This window comes from Anser anser, assembly GCF_964211835.1.
Source record: "Anser anser genome assembly, chromosome: 3".
In the NCBI taxonomy this organism is placed as follows: domain Eukaryota; kingdom Metazoa; phylum Chordata; class Aves; order Anseriformes; family Anatidae; genus Anser; species Anser anser.
Genome location: NC_139722.1, coordinates 36,627,198 through 36,648,520, shown reverse-complemented (window position 1 = coordinate 36,648,520; position 21,323 = coordinate 36,627,198). Strand labels below are relative to the sequence as shown.

Genomic DNA, 21,323 nt, shown 5'->3' with positions numbered 1-21,323 from the left:
AGTGCTCTTCTTTCTCCCTGCAACATCCCCCTGAATAAGTGCAGAAATGTGCTTTTTTGGCTACTGGCATACTTCTTCCAATCCCATTCCTTCCCCCATAAAATAAGAAGCAACACATTATTAGACTGATTTATACCGAGAGAAAAAAAAATCTCAGTTTAGGTGGTGGACAAGTGAGCAAAGCTGATACCAAAAGTATTCAGTAACAGGCTTTGAAACTACTGTGCTAGAAGTTCTGTTGCCCTTTGAACAGTCCTTGAATGCAGGACAAGGGAGGACAACTTCCATAGCAAGCATCTTTCCTCTGTCCTTAACTTGCTATATGGAAAAGAAGGACATTATTAAAAATTAAGCAAACATCCATTGACTTCTGAAGCTCTCAGCCAGAAAGGCTGGAATTCTTTTTGCACTTCAGAGCATTCAGTGCCCTTTATATTAGCACAGGAAAAAACATTCATGTCTAATTTTATTGTAGAGTCTTTTTGACAATTTTGCATTCCTGTGTCCTCACCAACAGAAAATGCTACATGCGGTGCCTCTCCTCCCACCACCAGCATGAATTTGGTAGTGTACTGTTACCTTTCCTGGACAAGTTACCACATTTAAAAAAAACACTCATCTGCAGACACATTCCACACTGAGATGAAGAATAATAAAAACAGATATTGCATTAAGGTGGAGCAATGGAACTTCTCAACTATAACAACAAAGCAACAACATCTCTCCTCTCTTCTCAAGAAAAAATGGAGTTTTTATTTCCCTTTCAAAAAGAAAAATCAATATTTGGGACCGCTTTACATGAAGCCAACTCTACTGAAAAGCAACTAATGGCACAGGTTAAAGGAGGTCTCAGTCAGACCAAATGCACAAGTTGGTCTGGCTGTCCAATATTTATTTTGTTGAAAATACAATTGCATTCAAATAGCTTCTTTGGGTTTTCCCAAAACAATAAAAAAACCAAGAGACAACATGTGCATAATATGTTTTATTGAATAAAATCCCACTTCTAATATTTACACAATTAAGTTTTAACCTAGTGAAGTATTGCAATGTCTAACATTCATAGAACATCTGGAGTATCTTTAAACACATGACACCACTTATTATAGCAATCACCTGTCCATCACTGACTTCTTAATTAATGAGGATTTGAACTTACTGAAAATTAACCAAGATAAATATTAAGAACAGCTGAGTTCAGAAAAAACAGTTTTCTGTGTGAATTCCAAAACCGAAAGACGTTAGTGTCAAGAGTTATGAAGAAGACTTCAGTATTTTCCTGTTCTTCTTCTCATCTCTGCAGAAGAAGATAAAAGAAATTACAGATCTTAAGGCTGAATATAATATCCACGATTTAAACACCCAGCACTCTCCAAGGTAATCTTACTTTTAAAATTTATAATGTCCTCCCTGGTATATTTAAAATTAAAAAAAAAAAAAAAAAGTTTTCCTTTATCAGGCATATGTTTGGATTTAATCCATTTCTAACCAATAATGAAAAGAAAGTTCTTAAATCTAAGCCACTTGAGATGTTTTGCTCCAGTGTGGCTAACTATGCAGGTGTGATGTGAACACCATCTTTGTCCACTTAATTCAAGATAAAAATAAAAAGCTAATTTAACAAGATGTTTACTTATTATGTATTAAAAGTATTATCAAAAATTTGAAGCTGCCAAAGTAGATAGACAGAAATTAGAAATGCTGCAACTGATGTCTAGTGTCATGACAATACTAATTACTACCATTTATACAAAAACTTTATGATGAATTATCTTCCATCCTGCTCTAGTATAAGTAGAGTCATGTGTTGTTTTTTAAAGCTCTAAGAGATATTCTATCCATCTGCTATTACAGTCATGAGGGGTCTTGTAAAACAACTGTAGTCAACACCTTTCCTATTTTGTTGTTGTTGTTGCTTTAAAAAAAAAAAATGTTAATTACTCCTGATCTTGCATGGATTCTCAGGAAGGTTTGAATGAAAGACTAAAATCCCTACCTATAGTCTTGCAACAGCTATCTTAACTCATAGCACTAGTAAGACTGTTATCTTTTATTTGGATTGCTCCCTAGTTGTGAATAAGATATGATTTACTGGCCATTTTCATGTTTTTTGCCATCCAGCAGGAAAACATTATAAACCAGGAATGCTGTGTTCTATTCAAGCCTCTGGAGGTTGTTCATTCTATGGGTTGCAGATGGTGCAGCATGAAAGGCAAGCTGCCTAGCCTGCAACATTTAGGATTCTGTGCTGAAAAAAAAAAAAAAAAAAAAAAAAAAAAAACTGGTTGTTAGTCTCAGGTTAAAAAGAAGTTATCTTCCATAGTCTCTCATTTTATTCATCAAATGGGGAGGAGTTATATTTTTCCTGTGCCTCAAAGTTAACATTTATGAGGTACTGCCTAAAACAAGGACAATAGTAACTGCCTGCAAAGAATAGCTACTAACCTAAGTATCTAACTTAGGAAGTCCCTTCCTGATTCCCAGCACAACTTACTGGCTGAGAAAGGGCAAGCGTTGCTGTCATTTGCAAGCCTCTCCCAACTGGAGCACTGGTTCTAAGCAAAATATATTGGATGTTGACAATATAGGCTCCCCAGGGATGTAGTTACAGCACCAAGCCTGTCGGACTTTAAGAAGCGTTTGGACTGTGTACTTGGTCATATGGTCTGAATTTTTGAGTAGACCCGTGTGGTGCCAGGAGTTAGACTCAATGATCCTTATGGGTCCCTTCCAACTCAGGATATTCTGTGATTCTATGATTGACAACACCTCAAATACACGCTTGAAAATAAAAATAAATAAATTCAAATCTATCCCTTTCATTCCCTAACATCACTTAACCTTTAAGCACCATGCTTAAATTTTCCATAAAAAATAGTTCCACAATAAAGTTAACAGTGTGATAGTGATAATTTTAGAGGCTGAATTTGTAACAGCAATGTTGTCTCTACACACACCACACACACACAAACTCTTAGGCAGGTGAACTGTTAACAGCTTAAAAATTAATAATTTGACAATAAACCAGAATATGCAGATGTGGTTGAAAAAGCTGCAAAGGTAACAGAAAACCACTTGAGTATTGGCTACAGTCACCCCTCAATATATTTGTCTACCATGAGAGTGTATCTTATAACATTTGTTGGTTGCCTTCTTTCTGTTTCTTCTTTTTTTCTCTCTCTTTTTTTTTCCTCCCCAGATGAGCATAGACACCATTCCAGCTATCCAGGAAATGTGTATCCATCTTAACCTCACTGATTTTTTTCTCTTTATCTTTTCTTCCAACTACAAAGAGTTGTCTGGAACACAGCTGCCTACCTGGAAGCTATTTCTCTTATAGCTAACATAGCTATAAATTTTAATAACTAAGAAGCTGCTGAAAGATACAGATTTTGCTCTTGCCTGTCATTGGCAAGCTCTACGGTACATGCTGTCAAACTATCTTTGAGCAGGAAAATGATCTGTACTGTCAACCTCAAGACAAGCAACTATGTGTATGTGAAACATTGTCAACGCAGTTTGAATAAAACCAAGTATACATTAAGATAATAAGGCTATGTTCAAAAATGACTGACTGTAGCATCCAGCTTGAGACCCTGCATTAGCCCCAGACGCAGCATAGTGAGTGAGTTCTCTGTCATTTCAAACGAAACTTCACTATCAAACTAAAGAGATGTCAGGCCATCTTAGAAAGGACGATCTGATATGTGCCACAGATGTATTTGACAGTTTGTTTATCCCTTGCTTTTTTTTTCCCTTACATCCTGCCTGAAAGCAATGGATGAAGCAAGTTCTAGTAAAATGCCGATTAAGAGGAATAAACAAGAAAAGAGCCAGACATGCCACCACACTGTATTCACTGGAATGACTTGGAACATAAGCAAAGCAACAACTTTGCCAGCTTTGCCATTTCTGTAACTCAAAAGCCAATCCTGTATCTCTTTCCACCACAGGGAACTACCAGCTCCCCTTTCTCTCCAGCAGTAGGACAAGAAGGGGCCCAACTTCTCCAACATCCAGAAGGCTATGGTCATCTTCAAGTCCACAGAAACTGTAGCACCACTTCTGAGAAGAGATGCCCGTCTTTGTGTATATGACGTGGTTTGGAAAACACATTAACCTCATCAGTCCATAGTGACAGCAAGTAACCTCACTAATGAACGTTACACTGAGTACAAGAAGCAGCAAATGCTAGAACAATGCTTCCATTCCTCAGAGACGTAAAGGTACTCCCCTACATGCAAACTCTGAAGAGCAGATGGTGGAATGGAGATCAACTGAAACGCTGTGTTGGACAAGCACATAAGACCAAGTACATAGCAGAGCACACAGACAAATAATGCAGGTGACTTTTCCAAATTTTAGTCTATACTACCTTCACAGGAAAGTTTAGCATAAACTTCAAGTATAGAAATTGGACTGTGTGCAAATTCACTGCAATCACACTTCTTTATTCTCATACATCCCTCACTTTAGCATCCTGTGTAGGATGTAGGGGGTTAAATTAAGCCTCTGAACCACCCATTTTCCTTGGTTTGTCTCCCTCTGTTTGCAGAGCGGTAAGAATATTTGGTCTTTTGGGTTTGGTTTGGAAAGAAAAAATTAGAGGCTACCTAGCACGGTCCAGTAACTTGCCTGAAAGAGTACAGACATCCCATTCTCTTTAGGACAGCTTCACTGACTGCAGTACTGAGGTGTAAAATGAAAATAAAATAACTCTTTAATATGTTCAACTCAGATAAAAGGCAAGGAGAATTGTTGGGAAAAAGCCATCATTTACCTCTACAAAAGAATTTACAACATTCTTCAGTTTTAAGCCTGAAATGCTGCAGTATGTCAATACTGGGTGATTTTGGAGAAATATTCTAAGTGAAACTACTTTATTTTTTAGAGACGCTGCCTCATTGGTAGCTTTCCCATGTCACATACAAGAACTCAAGTTTCAGCTACCATGGGAAACAAAGATAGTGAAATGCAAAAAGTCATCCTGAAAGAAAATGTGTGTACAAATGGGATTAACATTAAGGTATTGACAACCTTCTCTACCGGGTTCTAATTAAATTCACAGCTTTACGTATAGATAAAGTGGACACAAGAGGGCGCCCCTAATATAGGGCCTACCTTGGACCGTGGTCTTCAGTGTCAGCAGCTACAAATCCCCTTTACGTATTACAGGATCTCCTTTTTCCAGAAACAAACTGGCCAGTTGTTTTTCGTGTGGTTTTGGTTTTGTTTCTCTTTTGGGTTTAGAAGTACAAGACCCATTGAGTCTTAATCTCAAAAACTATGCTACTTGATCTGCTTAATTAAAGGAAGTTCAGAAGACAACGGATTGATATATTTCCTGATGATTAAACTTTGGTCATTAAACACAAAGGTTTATGAGAACACCACCCAATACTTTCTGAAGTCATGGCTGGCCAATGTGCAGATGAATACTTCTTAGTATGATATTAGAATGAAATCAAAGACTAAGACAATACAGACTATGATTAATGAACACATAATATAAATAAACTACTTCACAGACTAGATGCCTGGAGGGCTCTGCAAATAGAAATATCTGTATATGATCAGATTACCTAAAAGTTATACAGAAGAATGTTTTTTAGAGTCAATATTAAATAGAAGCCTTATAACCATATTTGAATAGAACTGCAAAACATTGCAAATGCTTCACACATTTTCAGTGCTCTGTGTATGCTTGTAATGCAGTGCCTATATTCAGTGTAGATCGAGACTTACTAGTACCTCACAGGATTACAATACAACCCTGAAGAATGAAAAATCATACAGTTTAACAATATGCTTTGCCTACGAAATAACTGTCTTTAAATATACCTGATCTTACTTTTCAGGATATAAGACATTTTATTTTCTGATTGATTAAGGAAGGTAATTCATTTCAAACACTGAGTTCTGTGGCACTACTAAAAAATATTTAGACACTTTTCAGACTGAAGGCCCAAAGCCATGTCCCCCTCTGCTCTGCCCTCGTGAGGCGCCACTTCGAGCCCTACATCCAGGTCTGGGGCCCCCCAGCATAACAAGGATGTGGACCTGTTAGAGCAGGTTCAGAGTAGGGCAACGAGGATGATGAGGGTTGGAGCACCTCTCCTATGAAGACAGGCTGAGAGAGCTGGGGATGTTCAGTCTGGAGAAGAGAAGGGTCCAAGGAGACCTCATTGTGGCCTTTCACACCTTAAACAGGGCTTATAAAAAAGACGGAGAGCAACTTTTTACATGAGCAGATAGGAGTAGGACAAGGGGAAATGGTTTTAAACTACAAGAGGGGAGATTTAGATTAGATGGTAGGAGGAAATTCTTCACTCAGAGGTTGAAGCACTGGAACAGGCTGCCCAGAGAAGCTGTGGATGCCCCATCCACATACATGAAGTGTTCAAGGCCAGGTTGGATGGGGCCCTGGGCAACCTGGTCTGGTGGAAGGTGTCCCTGCCCATGGCAGGGGGGTTGGAAATAGATGATCTTTAAGGTCCCTTCCAACCCAAACTATTCTGTGATTATATGATTTGATACTTGTTAAAGAAAATAAAGGAGCAGTACCTTGCAATCACCCTGTTGGAATGTTTTACAGGCAAACTATCAAGTAAGACATCATTTCTCACCTAACTACTGATCAGTAGTTAATCATTTTTCGAAGAGCATCATAGCATTTCCATTTGTCTGGGATGTAGAAAGGCTCGAAGATGTGAGGGAAAGGAGTGTCATAGCCACAGACTCTTGAAATAGGAGCCTCCAAATTCAGAAAGCATTCCTCCTATTAACAGAAATATAGAATAAATGTTAGTGAGGCCATTATTTGCAGGAGTCTTGCATCACAAATTGAGGTCAAATGAACTCTGCCAGACTGACAGTCCTGGAAACTGAAACCTTCTATTTATATCACAGCATAAGTATTCCAGACCAGAACATTACTTCCTTTTGCCCACAGGTCCATATTAAAACAACAGTTTTCTATTAATGTTATTTTCATTTTCTACATGTGTGCTGCATTAAACTGTACGCAGGTTATATTTAGTACATCTGCTATACATCCAGAAAAATGCTGCCAAGAAAAAAAAATATTTTAGGAACAAAGGATTAAAGAGTTTCTTTCCTGTGCCACTTTTAAACAAACAGAAGAATTACGTAACCTAAGAGTGCACGTTATTTGTTGGATACAAAAGCATCATATTTAAACTTCTTTGAACCCTTAGGTAATTAAGGCTCTGTCTGAGAAGTGCTAAGCAGTCGCAGAAATTATGAATTTGAACTTGAATGGATTTCCACATCTCCAACACTTGAGTCAAATCTATGCTCTACACAAATACACACAACTTTTGTTCTGTTCAGAAATCAGATTTGGCAACTGAGAGAGTTTTTTTACTCGGCCTGCTAAGGCCGAGTAAAACTTTGCACCACATTAATCTGAAAATAACATATGGAAATATGTGTAAAGAGTTACCAGCTTTAATAACCAAATATACATTGGGGTCTCAAATAGGAGAGCGAAGACATGGACCATGACAACTGGCAAAAAGTGGATGCAGTAATACCTCTTTTCAGATCAAATCAATGTCAACGCTGATTATCATCTCATTTTTCCCCCACATCTTTAGCATATGTGTCCACTTTCCAGAGCAGACAAATGAAGAGACAAAACACATCTTTTCCTGGACTCTCCCTTACAGATCGTAGCAACTGAGACATCCTGGCCAACTTCCTCTGTATGTAGCTCAACAAAATAGAAGGTAACGTATTATCTACCAGTCCTTCTCTACCAGGTACACAAAGAAAACAGTCAAATAGCTATGCTGCTTTTCAGCAGCAAAGTGCTAAGTATGTTCTCAAACTGATGAACTGTTTTGAATGAATGTTGCCTTGCAATCAGTGGCAGCCTAACTCTAACATACTATGCTTTCTGTACATCGTGATACATGGCAGCATAGAAGGTACTCATAACACATCATGAATAGTTTTTCCTCCAGCTACCATTTCTGTGCAGTGTGAATGGACGTATTTATTTGAAGTTGATGGGAGCAAAATACTCAGGAGGCTGTGAGATTGCATACACCGTTGTCACATTTAATAGCAAACTAACCCACCTAGAAAGTTTCAGAGTCTGAATGGGTCTGAGGTAAAGATATATGCAACCAGTAACAAGATTTTTTGAGATCCATTTTCAGGCTCACCTTTGCTTTTACTTGTAAAGTGAAAGATCCATGTTAGTACAAAATACTGGGAAGCAGAGTGTATTAAATCCTTTACCTGTCCATGAGACTGATCATGATGTAGCACCCCAACCTGCTGGCAAGGGTGTTTTTGATAGTAATCATCCTTTACTTCCCATGCTGTGACTGCCAAATAAGACAAAGCAATAGCTTTGGGAAAACCCATAAAAATTTGCCAACCCAGACCACCCATGAGACTACAACAAACCACACAGGTGTATTCTAGACCCACAGCCTCCCAGTTCCACACCTGACTTTTAGACTTTCACTGCATCACTACACAGGACAGATCTTTGTTTAATGTCACAACCAGCTCTGCGGTAATGGCCCATCCCAAATAAAGTACAGAAAGTTCACTACAGTGCACTGAAAATATTCACTGCAATATTCCCCATACGTTGGGCATCCATGCAGAGACCAGCCCTGTACCTTCGGTAGCCCAACCAGTTAACAGAGAAACACTGTCTGCAACTGGCGAGGTGCTATACTCCCCTGAATCAACCCCCAGGCTTGGCTGTAAATATTAATCTCATCATGCAAAGCCAAGTCACGTAAAATATTTGCAAGTATTCCTTTTTATGGAAGTTATCTGTATTTTATTTAATACAGAATACCAATGAAGTCATAAGACTTTTCAGAACTACACTTGTGTTTTTTTTTTCTTTATGGAGAACCCATAACTGCTGTTACAAACAATCTCATGTGGTTTTAAAGCTCAGCAATTCCTTTCAGTTTGAATATATACAAAAGTTTTGAAACTTTTACAGCTTCCAGAGCTATGTGGATTGCCTTGCCTCTGCGAAGAAGTCAGAGAGAGAAGCTGAGATGAGCAGACTGATGTATTGTCAGATACCATCCAAAAACAAAGGTGGAAGAAATCTACAAGTCTGTCTGGGCTATTGTCTGTGTGTTGACATGTATGCACAACTCTCTTGTATTGTTTTTCTGGAGGTAATGGTGTGTGTAGAAGTTTATCTAAGGGATTCCACTGTATGAGTTAAGTATTTCAGAGGCAGAAAAAACAGGCCCAAACCCCCAGCCAAACCCATAAAGGAACGAACTTGCACCTCACCTGACAGACGTCAACACATTTTCAAGAAGCTTCACACCCAAGTGACTTTGATTATAACAGCGTCACACAAAGAATGTCACATTGTAATAAAATAATTTTCCTAGAAAAGTAATTTTCCTAGAAGATTGGTAAAATTTGCATTAACAATATCCTGAATAAACTGCTTACAGTTTTCAGAGTACCATCAGTCTTACAATGTATTTTTTCCTTACCTTGCATACCTAAAGTCATAACGTAAATCCTATAGACATGTTTATGTTATTTCACAGAGGATTGTTAGATTATTGATGCATATATTTTATGAATGCAGTGTCTGAGTCAGATGATGTGTTGGTTATGGAGCTTCCTGGAATAAATCCCACAAAGTCAATGATGAGAAACAGAAATGCTGCAGACCTAGCAAAAGGAAGATGATTCAATTGACATTACTTGATCTACAGATTTACTGACAATATTTGCAAGAATATTGGCAAGAGCAAATTGCAAAGAAATGCTTCTAAGTTTTTGTTTGTTTGTTTTTAAGACTGTAAATAAAATTGTAATCCATAAAGTGGAGCATAAAGTTATTAGAATAAGGTACCTGAAAACAACCAAGAAAATGCAGATTACAGCACTTTTACTTTACAATGCAGAAGTATTGTAAAGAGGCAAGAGTCTTGATCTTGCTAAGAGTTTGAAAAATACTTGACTTCAGCATCATGGTTCTCATTCAAAACATAATGAGGTTAATGTTTTTACAATTTTCAATGTGCTTATTGTAGGATAGCTGGATTTACATACAGAATCACAGATATTCCTGCCATGTGCTAAGTATTTGGTCCCCCTCCCCCCAAGAAAGTCACAAATCCACACATTTTGTATATGAACAGTCACAGAAAACAGGCTTAAGAAAATTTCATCATAAGTTGACTTAGAGGGAGACAGTATTATTTTTTTCCCCAAACATATAGGCTGCTTTGATAGAAGATACTACTTCTTTATCAGCAGTGCTTTAGATACATTTAGATACGCAGCAAGTCTTTTCTAGAACTGGGGCCTTTGATTATTTTGGTCTATAATTAGGTTTGGAGACAGTTTTGCTTAAAATATAACTATCATAATTTATCAGGTCATGGGGTGTTACCTCTGGAATCAGTTCTAATCTCTGGAACAATATATTCAGTCGAGTCCTTTAAATTTAAAGCAAAGGAAACTTTCTCACGTAGTTACAGAATATGAAACTGGCAGCTTGATGGCATTCATTTAACAACTGCAATCTAAACAAATGAGATGATGCTCTTCATTAGATGGCATTATATTCAGAAGAATCATAGGGTTAGCAAGAGCTAGATGCTAATACAAAAAATAGTCTGTGGACATATTTCTAACTCATCTTCCCTTTGATCAGCCCATCAAATAGCCTATTTTATATGGATTCTTGTTCACAGCTGCTGCTGAAAGTTAAACTGCATGAGAAACAGCAGGATGAGGATGAAGATCTGATGAAGAATACGATACTGCCTCATCTGCTGTACAGATTGTTGTGCCAGATTTTTTGCACCTGTGCAACCACACTGTAGAGAAATATAATTGAGTATATTAAATATAAAACATCCAGCTCTTTTTAAGGAGTAATTAGAAGACATCCATTATACAAGCCTACCAGCACAAGTACATTGTAGTGTTTAAAAGAATGATAGAAGATCAAAATTTTACATTTTAAACAGATTTACTCCATACCACTTGGGCATACAAGAGCTGGTACTGCCTGAAGTGTTCTTGCACTGTAAAGGAATGCAAGCTTAAAAGCTTCAATAAGGCTCTGCTTATTCAAGAAAGACTATTAAAAATCTTAAAGGTAAATGCTTTTGAAGTAAAGTAGGTATGGGGTTTCTGATTCAGTGTAAAATGCTTTAAAGTTCAATTTTTAAAAGCAGTATGAAAAAGTCACACTCGTTACTAGAACATCTATTAGATTCCAAACTTCAGCTGAATTATTTCAACCAGGGAACATCTATGGTTATTACAAGGATTAAAATTAGAATTTTTACACACATATTTATTATTTATATATATATATATTTTAATTCTACTATTCTGTAGAATATGCTCTAAGCTGGGAAAACTTTTGTTAAAAAATCAATTATTTCTGTAACATTTATGTTCCAGGAGTCTCTCCCATGCTATTCTTATTTTGTGACACTGCAGATACTCAGAAAAGATGAAGAGCTTAAACATTATCACATGGCTACAGAGCTGCTATATGACAACAATGATTTTACAACTCCTTTTTTCAGTACAGGAGTTCAGTTTCTGTAAGAAGACAAACAAAAAAAAATCAGTTTTAAACACTAACATGAATAGACCAAGTTGGATGGAGCTTTAATATTTCTTTTGGTGTTATAGCTGTTATAATAAAAATAAGACTCAACATAAGATTAAAGTCAATTATATAAGACAAACTGTAGGAAAATTCTGAGGCAAGACTATTTATTTTTCTGCAGACAATAACTGCAAAATTTAGACCCAAGAAATCAGTGACCAGCTGCAAAGGTTTAATTCAATTGTGAAATTTCTGTCAACAAGAATTTTGAATTTTGCCATCTGTAGAATATTCAGTGATTTATCTTTTTTAAGTATTTATTCAAATAATATTTCAGAAGGAAAATTCTACAAATTTTCAGCCATGTATTATCTACTACTGTAAGAATGAAACGAATCCTACTCTAGGCTAGTAATTAGCAAGATGAGCTCATATATTTATTTATTTACATTGAAACCTAGATAAAGATTTTCAAAGAGGCAGTTGATAAAAGCCAGCTCCATAAAAGGTGGATTTCATGCAACATCAGTGCTAAGTACAGATTAAGTCTTTCTTCGGTTTCTGCTTATGAAAATACACTAATTTGAACAGTTTACTTTCAAGATCAGAAAAGTCCCTCAGTTTTCATATGTCTCAATTATAACACCGGTACTTTCCCTGACAGCTGCAAGCACCAGATTCTGAAGGTTGTTAAACAGAATATGCTTTGACAACATATGTGTGTTACATACTTCTGAACAGTCACTTCTATGAGCTGTGTAAGTGCTATACACCCATGAGACATTTTGAAGTGAAGATATGTTTGTTTTGGTTTGGGTTTTAGAGAGCATTTTTTTTTCCAATGGCTTAGTCATATTCAACTAAAAATAACTATATAAATCTCCTCCTGTTAGTTGCAATAGTGATACATTTTTTTCCTCAAAGAACTCTGCAGTTATATTTTTTTAATGCTTAATTCTATCAAAAAGCTTTTTGCTTTTTATGAGATCATGTTAAAACAATTATTTTATAACTTAGCATGGCTTGTAATGTTTATTTCTTACCAGTTCTTTGAATTTACATAATTAATATCCTGTCAAATACAAATAAATAGTTTGCTGCTAAAATTATGTATTTCATGATTTCCAAATAGATAACATTTTTACTATGAAGTAGATCAACAGTTAAAACAGAAAGAAGCACTGGGGGGTGTGTGTGTGTCTGTTTCATATAACTCATTGGCTTGTTACCATAAAAACAAAAAACATCTAACGGTAAATATTGCCTTTGTGGAACTGAATCATACAAAACAATATTTATAGGTGAAGTCCAATATAAAAGATAAAGTATTATAATATCAAATGAATAAGCTTATTTCCAATTAATTCATATTCCTCTTAAATCCATCACGCTAAAATAAAGAATTCACTTCATCTATTTCTAATGAGCATTGAATCTACTTACAGTGAATATATTATTATTGACCACAGTACTTTTAGAATCCAGATAAATAAAACACAATGCAGCATTTTAACAGGAAAGCTTAATCCAGCCTGTTTTAAATCATCTATGAGATGTTGCATTATCATAGTCATCAAAAGATAAAATAAATAAAATTAAAAAGGAAGTTTGGTATATGACTTATTTGTATTAAGATATTTACCAGAAAGGAAAGGGACGGCATGCAGCATGTCTGCTTTAAATATCATCTTCATCAAAAGAAATACATACAGTGATTGTGGGGGGTACAGTGGACAGGGACATGGGTACTGAGTAATATCTAGTTCTTTTATTTATAACGCGCACACATTTAGAAAATAGATTTCTACCATATACCACATAGTTAAAAGTTTTCTCAATAAATGCTGAATGAATTTGAACAAAAAGATGTTTAAAAGATGTTTAAATTGCAAGCAATGTAAAATGAAGATGATATAAGTGGAAGTAACTCCGACAATATGAAATGTAGGAACAAAAACATCTGTATGTAGTAAATCAAGTATTTTCAAAACTGCTCCCTTCAGGCAGGATACAACATTTGGTGCCATGACCATAACTGCAATCCCGTAAGATGATGTTAGATCACTACAGCAACTATGGGGTGGCTCCATACCAACAAGCCAATGTTGTTAATACAGGCTTCTTTTTCTATCACGCAGAAGTAAAAATAAAATAAAATAAAATAAAAATAAAATAAAATAAATAAAATAAAAATAAAATATTAAATTAACATTTTCTGGAAAGGCACTATCCAAAAAGCATCCAATATTACTTTTCCGTAATCCTTGATACGTTGCAGATACATATTTCCATGTTTTGCTCTTGGCACATCATTAGCTGATGAAACTAATGACATTGAAAGGATGTTTTAATTCCTTTAAGTCACTGAAACATATTTATGTTGCATATTTTTCCAGACCATTTGCAATTGCTTTATATTAAAAAACAACCAATTTACTCTGTCAAGTTCATTACTTCCATTTCACAGAAAAGAATGTGCATAATTAGACAGGGAAAACAAATGAGGATAATGTTTTCTTCATTGTCACTTGTACCTCTGGGACTTGTAAATATTCTGAAAGAAGATTTGACCAGAAATTCAGGACACTGTCCTTCCTATGAGCTGAACTTAATTTTTGAAATCCATATGCATTATTTTTGTAAAGTCATACCTTTTGTAGCTCACACACTGAAATGAACTGCTCACAGGCAAAACAGCATTAAATTCACAGTGAATATTTCATAAGCAGTAAAGAGTTCTGTAATTTCAGAAAGGGATAACCAAAATTAACTTCTCTAGCTTCAATAGTTTATGGATGACAGGAGACAATAAATGGCAAGTTTGTCTACCTTAGATTTTACAGAGCGTCTCATCACTATTCATTTATGCAATATAGCCCTGTTACACATGGAGAAATTTTATATGAACTCAATAATATCTTATTTCTTATTTTACATCTTTTGGGGCTTCATTATTTGCGTTAAGACAACACCAGTTATCTTAGAAATGTCTGATGGAGCTGGGTTCTCATGCATACACTGTTTTGAAAATTACCTTCAAATTTAGTTTCAGCTAGCTTCACAAATGAACTGTAATAATCTTAACAAACAACACCAGTCTTGCATTGGGTTATTAAAGTTCTCTTTGTCAAGTTTACAACACAACCACTCCAACAAACACTCATGGCAGCAGTATTAACTTGAAGCTGCTGGGACTACACGCTTGGTCAGTGACTTAGTAGTCCTGGTAGCAGAGCTTCACAAAAACCTTACCTAAGGTCTCTCATACAAATTACGTACCCTATACTTCATATATCCCATATATAACCAAATTCTTCAAATAGAAGTTACTTATTCTGTAGAGTAGCAAACAACCTCACAGCATGTTCACTAGACATTACATTATTCTATAGTAAATCCCAAGATTACTTTGCAGTTTCTTCAGACCAGTGGCAATTATGACTATTTTGTACGAGGACCACATATTTTCTAAAAGCTTGCCCTAAGCCCCATGGACTGTTACAATGCCCCAAGAGTATCTGAAGATCCTTGCTTTATTTAATTAGTTGGCACTGCTAACTCATCTCTTCAGTCCATGATCCTGCAAACTACATACGTTAACATGGGTAAAAAAATCCAAGTGACATCAACGGAGCTAAAGTGCCTGCATAAAATTACGTATACGTAAAAACATTTGTAGATTGTCATTTTCCCTCATGAACAAGCAATATAATACACATTTGTTAAGATTTTTCAGTGAGGATCATCTGACTTCTACTTACATCCGACACCATTTAATCACAAAGCTTGAAATACCCTATCAATATAATCACATTTTGTACTTTTAGATCATCTATGATCTAAATCTAAATCATGATTCTAATCATGATTAAATACTTTGCAAGCGCATCTCTTAGTTAAGCTCAACATGCCAGAAGCGACTGGAAGGATTTACTATTAAGAGTTTTAACAATCAGTGAGTGGTATTTTTATTTTTATAGCTGTTTAGGCAGCTTGGAGATTCTTGCAAAGACAGCCTTGTCAATCTGCACATCTGGCCCAGTAAAATAGTAAAACAGAAGTACTTCACTCAACAAACTAATGAAATTATAAGGAAATGTAATTTCAGCTTCTGGTATTAAATAATTTAACATATTTTATACCAAAGCATTTGCAACTTTTTTGACAGCATAAAATAAAAAATACTGCCATTTTGACTGACCATCATTAAACTTTTCACTATTGCAAACCAAGTCAGCCAGGGAGAAGCAAGTACAAAGGAAATGATCCCTTCCGCGCATGCAGAGGTGGGACCCAGTGTTTTCCAAAGCATTATTTAACATACCGTCTTTGTAAAATGATCTCGGATACGGGGAGATGGACGGAGGGGGGGAAGGAAGGGAGGGGGAATATTATGTTACTTGAAACAGATGTATAAGGAATTTTATAGCATATTCTTCAAAGCAAGCTGGTGTTTTTAATTTAATTTATAGGTTTTATAGAACCTGCTTGATGATTCAAACCCACAGACAGAAGTATTCTACAGCAAAGTTTAAACTAGTATGTTAAATATCCTCTTATGTAATGGTAAAAATAAGTGACTCGTAAGTATAGAGAGGTGATTTTTATTTTACAGAAAAAAAAATATGGAGAGAAATGCAACAAGCTTTTACAAAACGTAAAAAAGGATTACTGTAGAAAAATACTCAAACACTGAACGAACTGCACTGGGGATTGAGCAAACTGTATACAGGCTGACTTAAAAAGCATGAAAGAATTATTTTATCAAAAAACTTCACATTTTTATATGAAATTATGCACAACTTTCTTACAATAATTAGCTTTTCTTCTTTCCCAAAGATATGTACTTGTTTGATAGCTTTAATTATTTTTCACTACATTGCCTAAATTGTCTTCACATAAACACACTACATAGCTATTGCACTGTAAAGAAAAATTGGTATTACTCTCCTTAGACAACAAAATAATAAAAAAAGCTTTAAGGAAACAAGAAAATAATACTTTATTAATTTTTCCATCTAGAAAAAGTAAATGCAACTGTTATAATAGAACAAGATATGTGCTGTAAATTAAATACTTTCATTTTAAGATATTTAATACAACTATAAAAAAGCTAACATTTCATCTCTTCATTTAAGAACTGCTCTAAAAATGAAGACCATGAATAATATATTTCAAAGGCTCTGAAAGTTTACTTTTATCCCAGAATTAAAAACTCAAACCTATTGACCCGATTGACCTGTCACCTGGCAATAAATGGACAGAAACTGTGAAGTACCCAGCAGTAACATTTAAGAACACAAATGCATTTAAGAACACAAATAGATGCAATAGAATTAATTACGTTTAAACACTAGAGAGACGTAAAGGTAGAAGTTAACAGTAGAGGTTAACTGTATATTCTGAGAGCCTCACTGGAGTTTTCATTGGATCAAGACCAAGTATTTAACTTGGTGCATGTTTTAGAACTGGCCTTTTTAAAAATACACACACACACGCACACATATATACATAAAATGACGACATGAACTTTACTTTTACATTAAATCAATTATGAAGTTCTAATTTTCACTCCAGTAATGAACTTCCTGCTGTACATCTAGAACTGTAAACCTTTTATGTAACTTAGCCTGTCTCTTCCACCAACTATGTTATCTATTGCATAGAGATTTCTTAATAAAGATACAAAGTAAAAAGTGAAATATCTAAACTGCTGCCTTAGTTAACCTGAAGAAACCGGTAGAATTTTCTTCTTTTCAGTTACACAAAGTGTCACTTAAACTACAGTTGCCATGAAAAAAATAAGCTACTAGTAATATTGCAAAAAAAGGAAATTGCAACCCGTCGCAGCTGAAATTTTCTCTTCCCCCATGTGACTGTTAAATAGAAAAAAATCAAAACATTTCCCTCATCTAAGTAAGTTAAGAAGTTATTTCTCTATTTATTCAGTAGGTAAATTTTTGCTGAGATTAATCTATCAACACAAACTGCATTCCAGAGGAGCAGAGACACAGACAAACGTCTTTTGATACCACAAATATAAAACATAACTATGGTATGAATTGGGATTTGTTTCAAAGTTTAGAAGGTCTGATTCTTAGAATTTAATCAGAAAACATCAGTCAATCTCCCTCCTCTGGAAAAAAAAAAAAATCCACCGTTATTAGATTAAAGCAGGATCCTTTAAGAATTAGGGTCTCTATGTCAATTGATTTTTTCAATATTTAAAATACTTTTGGAAAAAACATTGGGCTTCTTGTTTCACCTCATATCCAGTACTGTAATTACATGGTAGCATAAACTTCAGCTATTTGCAGTCACAGAGGCTGGGATATATGACATATAATAGGAAGCATAAAGAAGGAGAAACCAAAAAGCAGAGCTCTGTAGAAGTCTGAGTTTTCTTTAGGTTCTTTTCCTTTGCTGGTGGCCAAACCCACTGTTTGGCCAATTCCTGTCCCATAACATCACTTCTGGTGGCAGAAGTAAGGGATGAAGTGCACTGATATTTATGTTTTCTTCCAGCTGTGCAACCACGAGACCAAAACACATTTTTAAACACTGATTATCCATTCAGGGAAATTCCTGCTTCCACCATCCCATGTGTCTTAATTTCTTTTACTAAATCAGACCATCAGGCCACGTCCAACTGAGCAGCTTTTCTTTTCGGAACTTCTGAGAAAGCATAAGGACATAGGTCTTGACGAGGTCTCAGAACAGAAAGTTCAGTCTCTGCTACCACAGATGGCCACAGATGGTATCATAAACAGATCACATTTGACTGCATTGTACCATACTGCAGTGATACTGTAGTTACCGTTCTTTTAATTGCAGCTCCTGCTGTATGACAAGCAATCTTAAAACCCTTTTTCTAATTTCAAGCTTAAAGTCATTCATTTGTTCCCAGTATTCCAAGTAAAACAAACTGTGATGGTTACCTTTGGTCAATTCCCATTAAATTTATGAAGAGGACTTGCATTCTGGTAGCCTTCATTCTCATTTGGCACTGTGAAGGTGCTCATAAAGCAGGCTCTCCACACCACCCAGCTACCCTCACAGCTCACACAGTCTGGTTTCAATGTTTTTTTCTTAATAGTAGTCAACCACACTTCTATACAATGCTCTGCATGAAAATAGTACCTTCTACAACAAAATAAATACTATTTCTACTGTAAGCGTCTCTTCAAATGCACTTGCCCTTTTATCCAAGTGCATGGTGTTGGTGGCACGTAACTAAGCAAAATGGATTTTTTCTTTTGCTCAGCTAACAAGCTATATGGTTATGTCAAAAAAAAAAAAAAAGTTATCAGTCCCTAGCTATGTAAGCTTGTAGTTTACATTATTAGACTGCATCTTGTTTCTGCTTCTGAAAATCTCAACATCATTCAGGTTCATTACAAGATTTGAATTTTCACTCTGTTAACAGTAGACCACCCTTGTGATTGACAAATTCTATTTTTTGTAACTAAGAAACTAAATCAAATATTAAGATCTAACTAAGTATTTTAAATTCTGGTAGAAGCTTCTTACAAGTTAATAAATTCTTTTTTCAGACCTCTATCTACCACAATTTCATCCTAAAAGCACATTTCATCATATACCTTGCAGTTCTTGTACTGTCAAGATTTTATTATGTTAGGATCTGTTAGGTTGATTCTGGCACAACAGAGACTTTCTATATAGAAAGCCTTGCAAATTCAGTAACAAATTAAGTTTAAGAAAACATCAGCCTGACAAAAATTTGTATCAGAATGCAATAACTGAAGAAAACAAGTACTTTACGTGTTTAGGAGGAAATTTAGTATGATGAAGATGGAAAACCAATGTTGAAAAAAAAAAAAAAAACAGCAGGTACAAAAGATTTTCTCATTGTGCTTGGCACACCACGTACACCACGTATTTTGTTTTGCTTTTTTCCTTGTGTCAGCTGGTAGAAATATAGCCCACCAATTCTGCTAACAACTGTAAGAAGGATTCCTTCAGACACGGCGAGCATGAGTTTACATTACTGAAGATCCAGCTTTAAGTGCTTGACATTGTCCTTTGTCTTGATCAAGACAAGAAACGTGTTTTGAATATCTTTTTGGTGGTTGGTTAAAAAAAAAAAAAAGCCACAGAAGTAAAACTCACATGTAACACGTTATTTTCACGGTTTGTATCCTCTGTGAATCAAGAGATACTCCAGAAATTATGGGTTTTGTTGGGTGCATATTTTCCTATCCACAGTAAAAATTAATATTATATCATTTTGAATGCTTTACAATAATAAGAGGGTAAAGTAGCTTTCTCTGAACACTATATGATTTTTCAAAATATTTCAACTTGTTTTAGTGGTCACCACAAATTATGCACAGAAAGAAAATCTTAACTTTTAGTGGTTAATAAACAACTTCAGCCTAGAAGACCCTCTGACCAAGCAAAGCAATAGCGGAGGTTTGCTGCAGTGTGGTGAGCAAAGCATCCTGAAACTCAAGTTGCTGCTTTGCAGTTTTCTTATTGCATATAATGGTTTCCAATAACCAATTATCTTTTTTCTTTTTTATTTGCTATAACTTTTCTAAATAACTACTGTTTGCTGTCTTAAAAACGGACGTTTTCAAGGCTTCTTTTTTCCTGCTTTATTTCCCCCCAAAATAGGAATATGAAATATGTACTTGAAGTATTTGAATTTCTCATTTCTAATCAACCAGTCTCTAAATACTCCTCATTTACTGCTGTTCTGTGCCACATTTAGTCAGTTTCTTTGAAAAAAAAAAAAAGATAGGCTTTTTTCTTTTATTCTTGAATTTTCCTTTGGAATGGGCCACTTCAGACTGAGTGTTTCTAATTAAGGAAATTGTGGAATATTACTAAGGTAGTGAAAAACTAATAAATCCAAACAGGAGAAGAAAGCTATATATAACCTGTTTATAATGTAAAAGTAAATATTTGGGGGGCTCAAACAGATGTAAGCAAAAAAATTATTTCATACTAAAACAAAAGTAAATCAAAACTTTAATACTATTAAAAATTACGTAAAAGCTATGATGGTTCAGAACAGACTGCAGAATGGAATGGAATCTACCTAGCAGACAGCCTGCCAACACTGCAAAGCAGCTGAGCATCTTTAATTCTCAGTGATCATGTGTTGCCCTCTGAAGATGTTTACTCTTACTGACTTGACTGTGAAGCAGGCCTGGAGTGACTAAATTACATTAGATTAATCTCACCTGAGTAGCTATGTAGAAAATTCAAATCCATGTCATCTCCCTGCAGTGAGCATCTTTACACGAGATCAGAGATAAAACAGTTAAACTACATTATAGTGGAAGTCACCAACACCAAACTGGACTAACATCAAACCTACAGTACCTTGTGCGAGTGTCCACTGATAACAGTAAGAGGGACATTGTCACTTTAAAAATCCTTTGTATTTTTCGCTCTTTTCTGACCTTGTCAACTGGTAAAGGAGATAAATTTATATATGGACATGAAATAAATGACAACATTTTGATATGCTACCAGTATACAGATGGTGGAAGGTCTTTGGATCTTTCAAGTTTCTTGATTACGTGCTGGAATTCAAAGTTGGTGTAATATTCAGCTTCTGTAATGAACACGTATAAACTGGCAAGGAAAATGTCTAACAATACACTGTTCCATGCTCATAACACCGCGCACCTCTAAACTTGTAGGTAATGCAGCATTCAGAAACAGATGGTCTCCCTCCAGTAGCTCA

The 21,323-nt window shown here is 35.5% G+C and overlaps 1 protein-coding gene across 3 annotated transcripts in view; it reads right to left on the bottom strand.

Moving 5' to 3' along the window:
- Positions 1-970: 970 nt before the first annotated feature.
- The window catches only part of BCKDHB (branched chain keto acid dehydrogenase E1 subunit beta), a 132,954-nt gene continuing 112,601 nt past the window's right edge, over positions 971-21,323 (bottom strand). The window contains exons 10-11 of one of the 3 annotated variants that reach the window (XM_083829948.1): positions 6,627-6,778; positions 971-1,297 (exon numbers count right to left, since the gene is read on the bottom strand). In XM_083829948.1, coding sequence (XP_083686074.1) covers positions 6,638-6,778 — 141 coding nt within the window. In that variant the 3' untranslated portion in view covers positions 971-1,297; positions 6,627-6,637. Of the gene's footprint in view, positions 1,301-6,626; positions 6,779-21,323 lie in introns of all 3 variants that reach the window. The other 2 variants (XM_083829949.1, XM_083829950.1) reach the window with 2 other exon arrangements.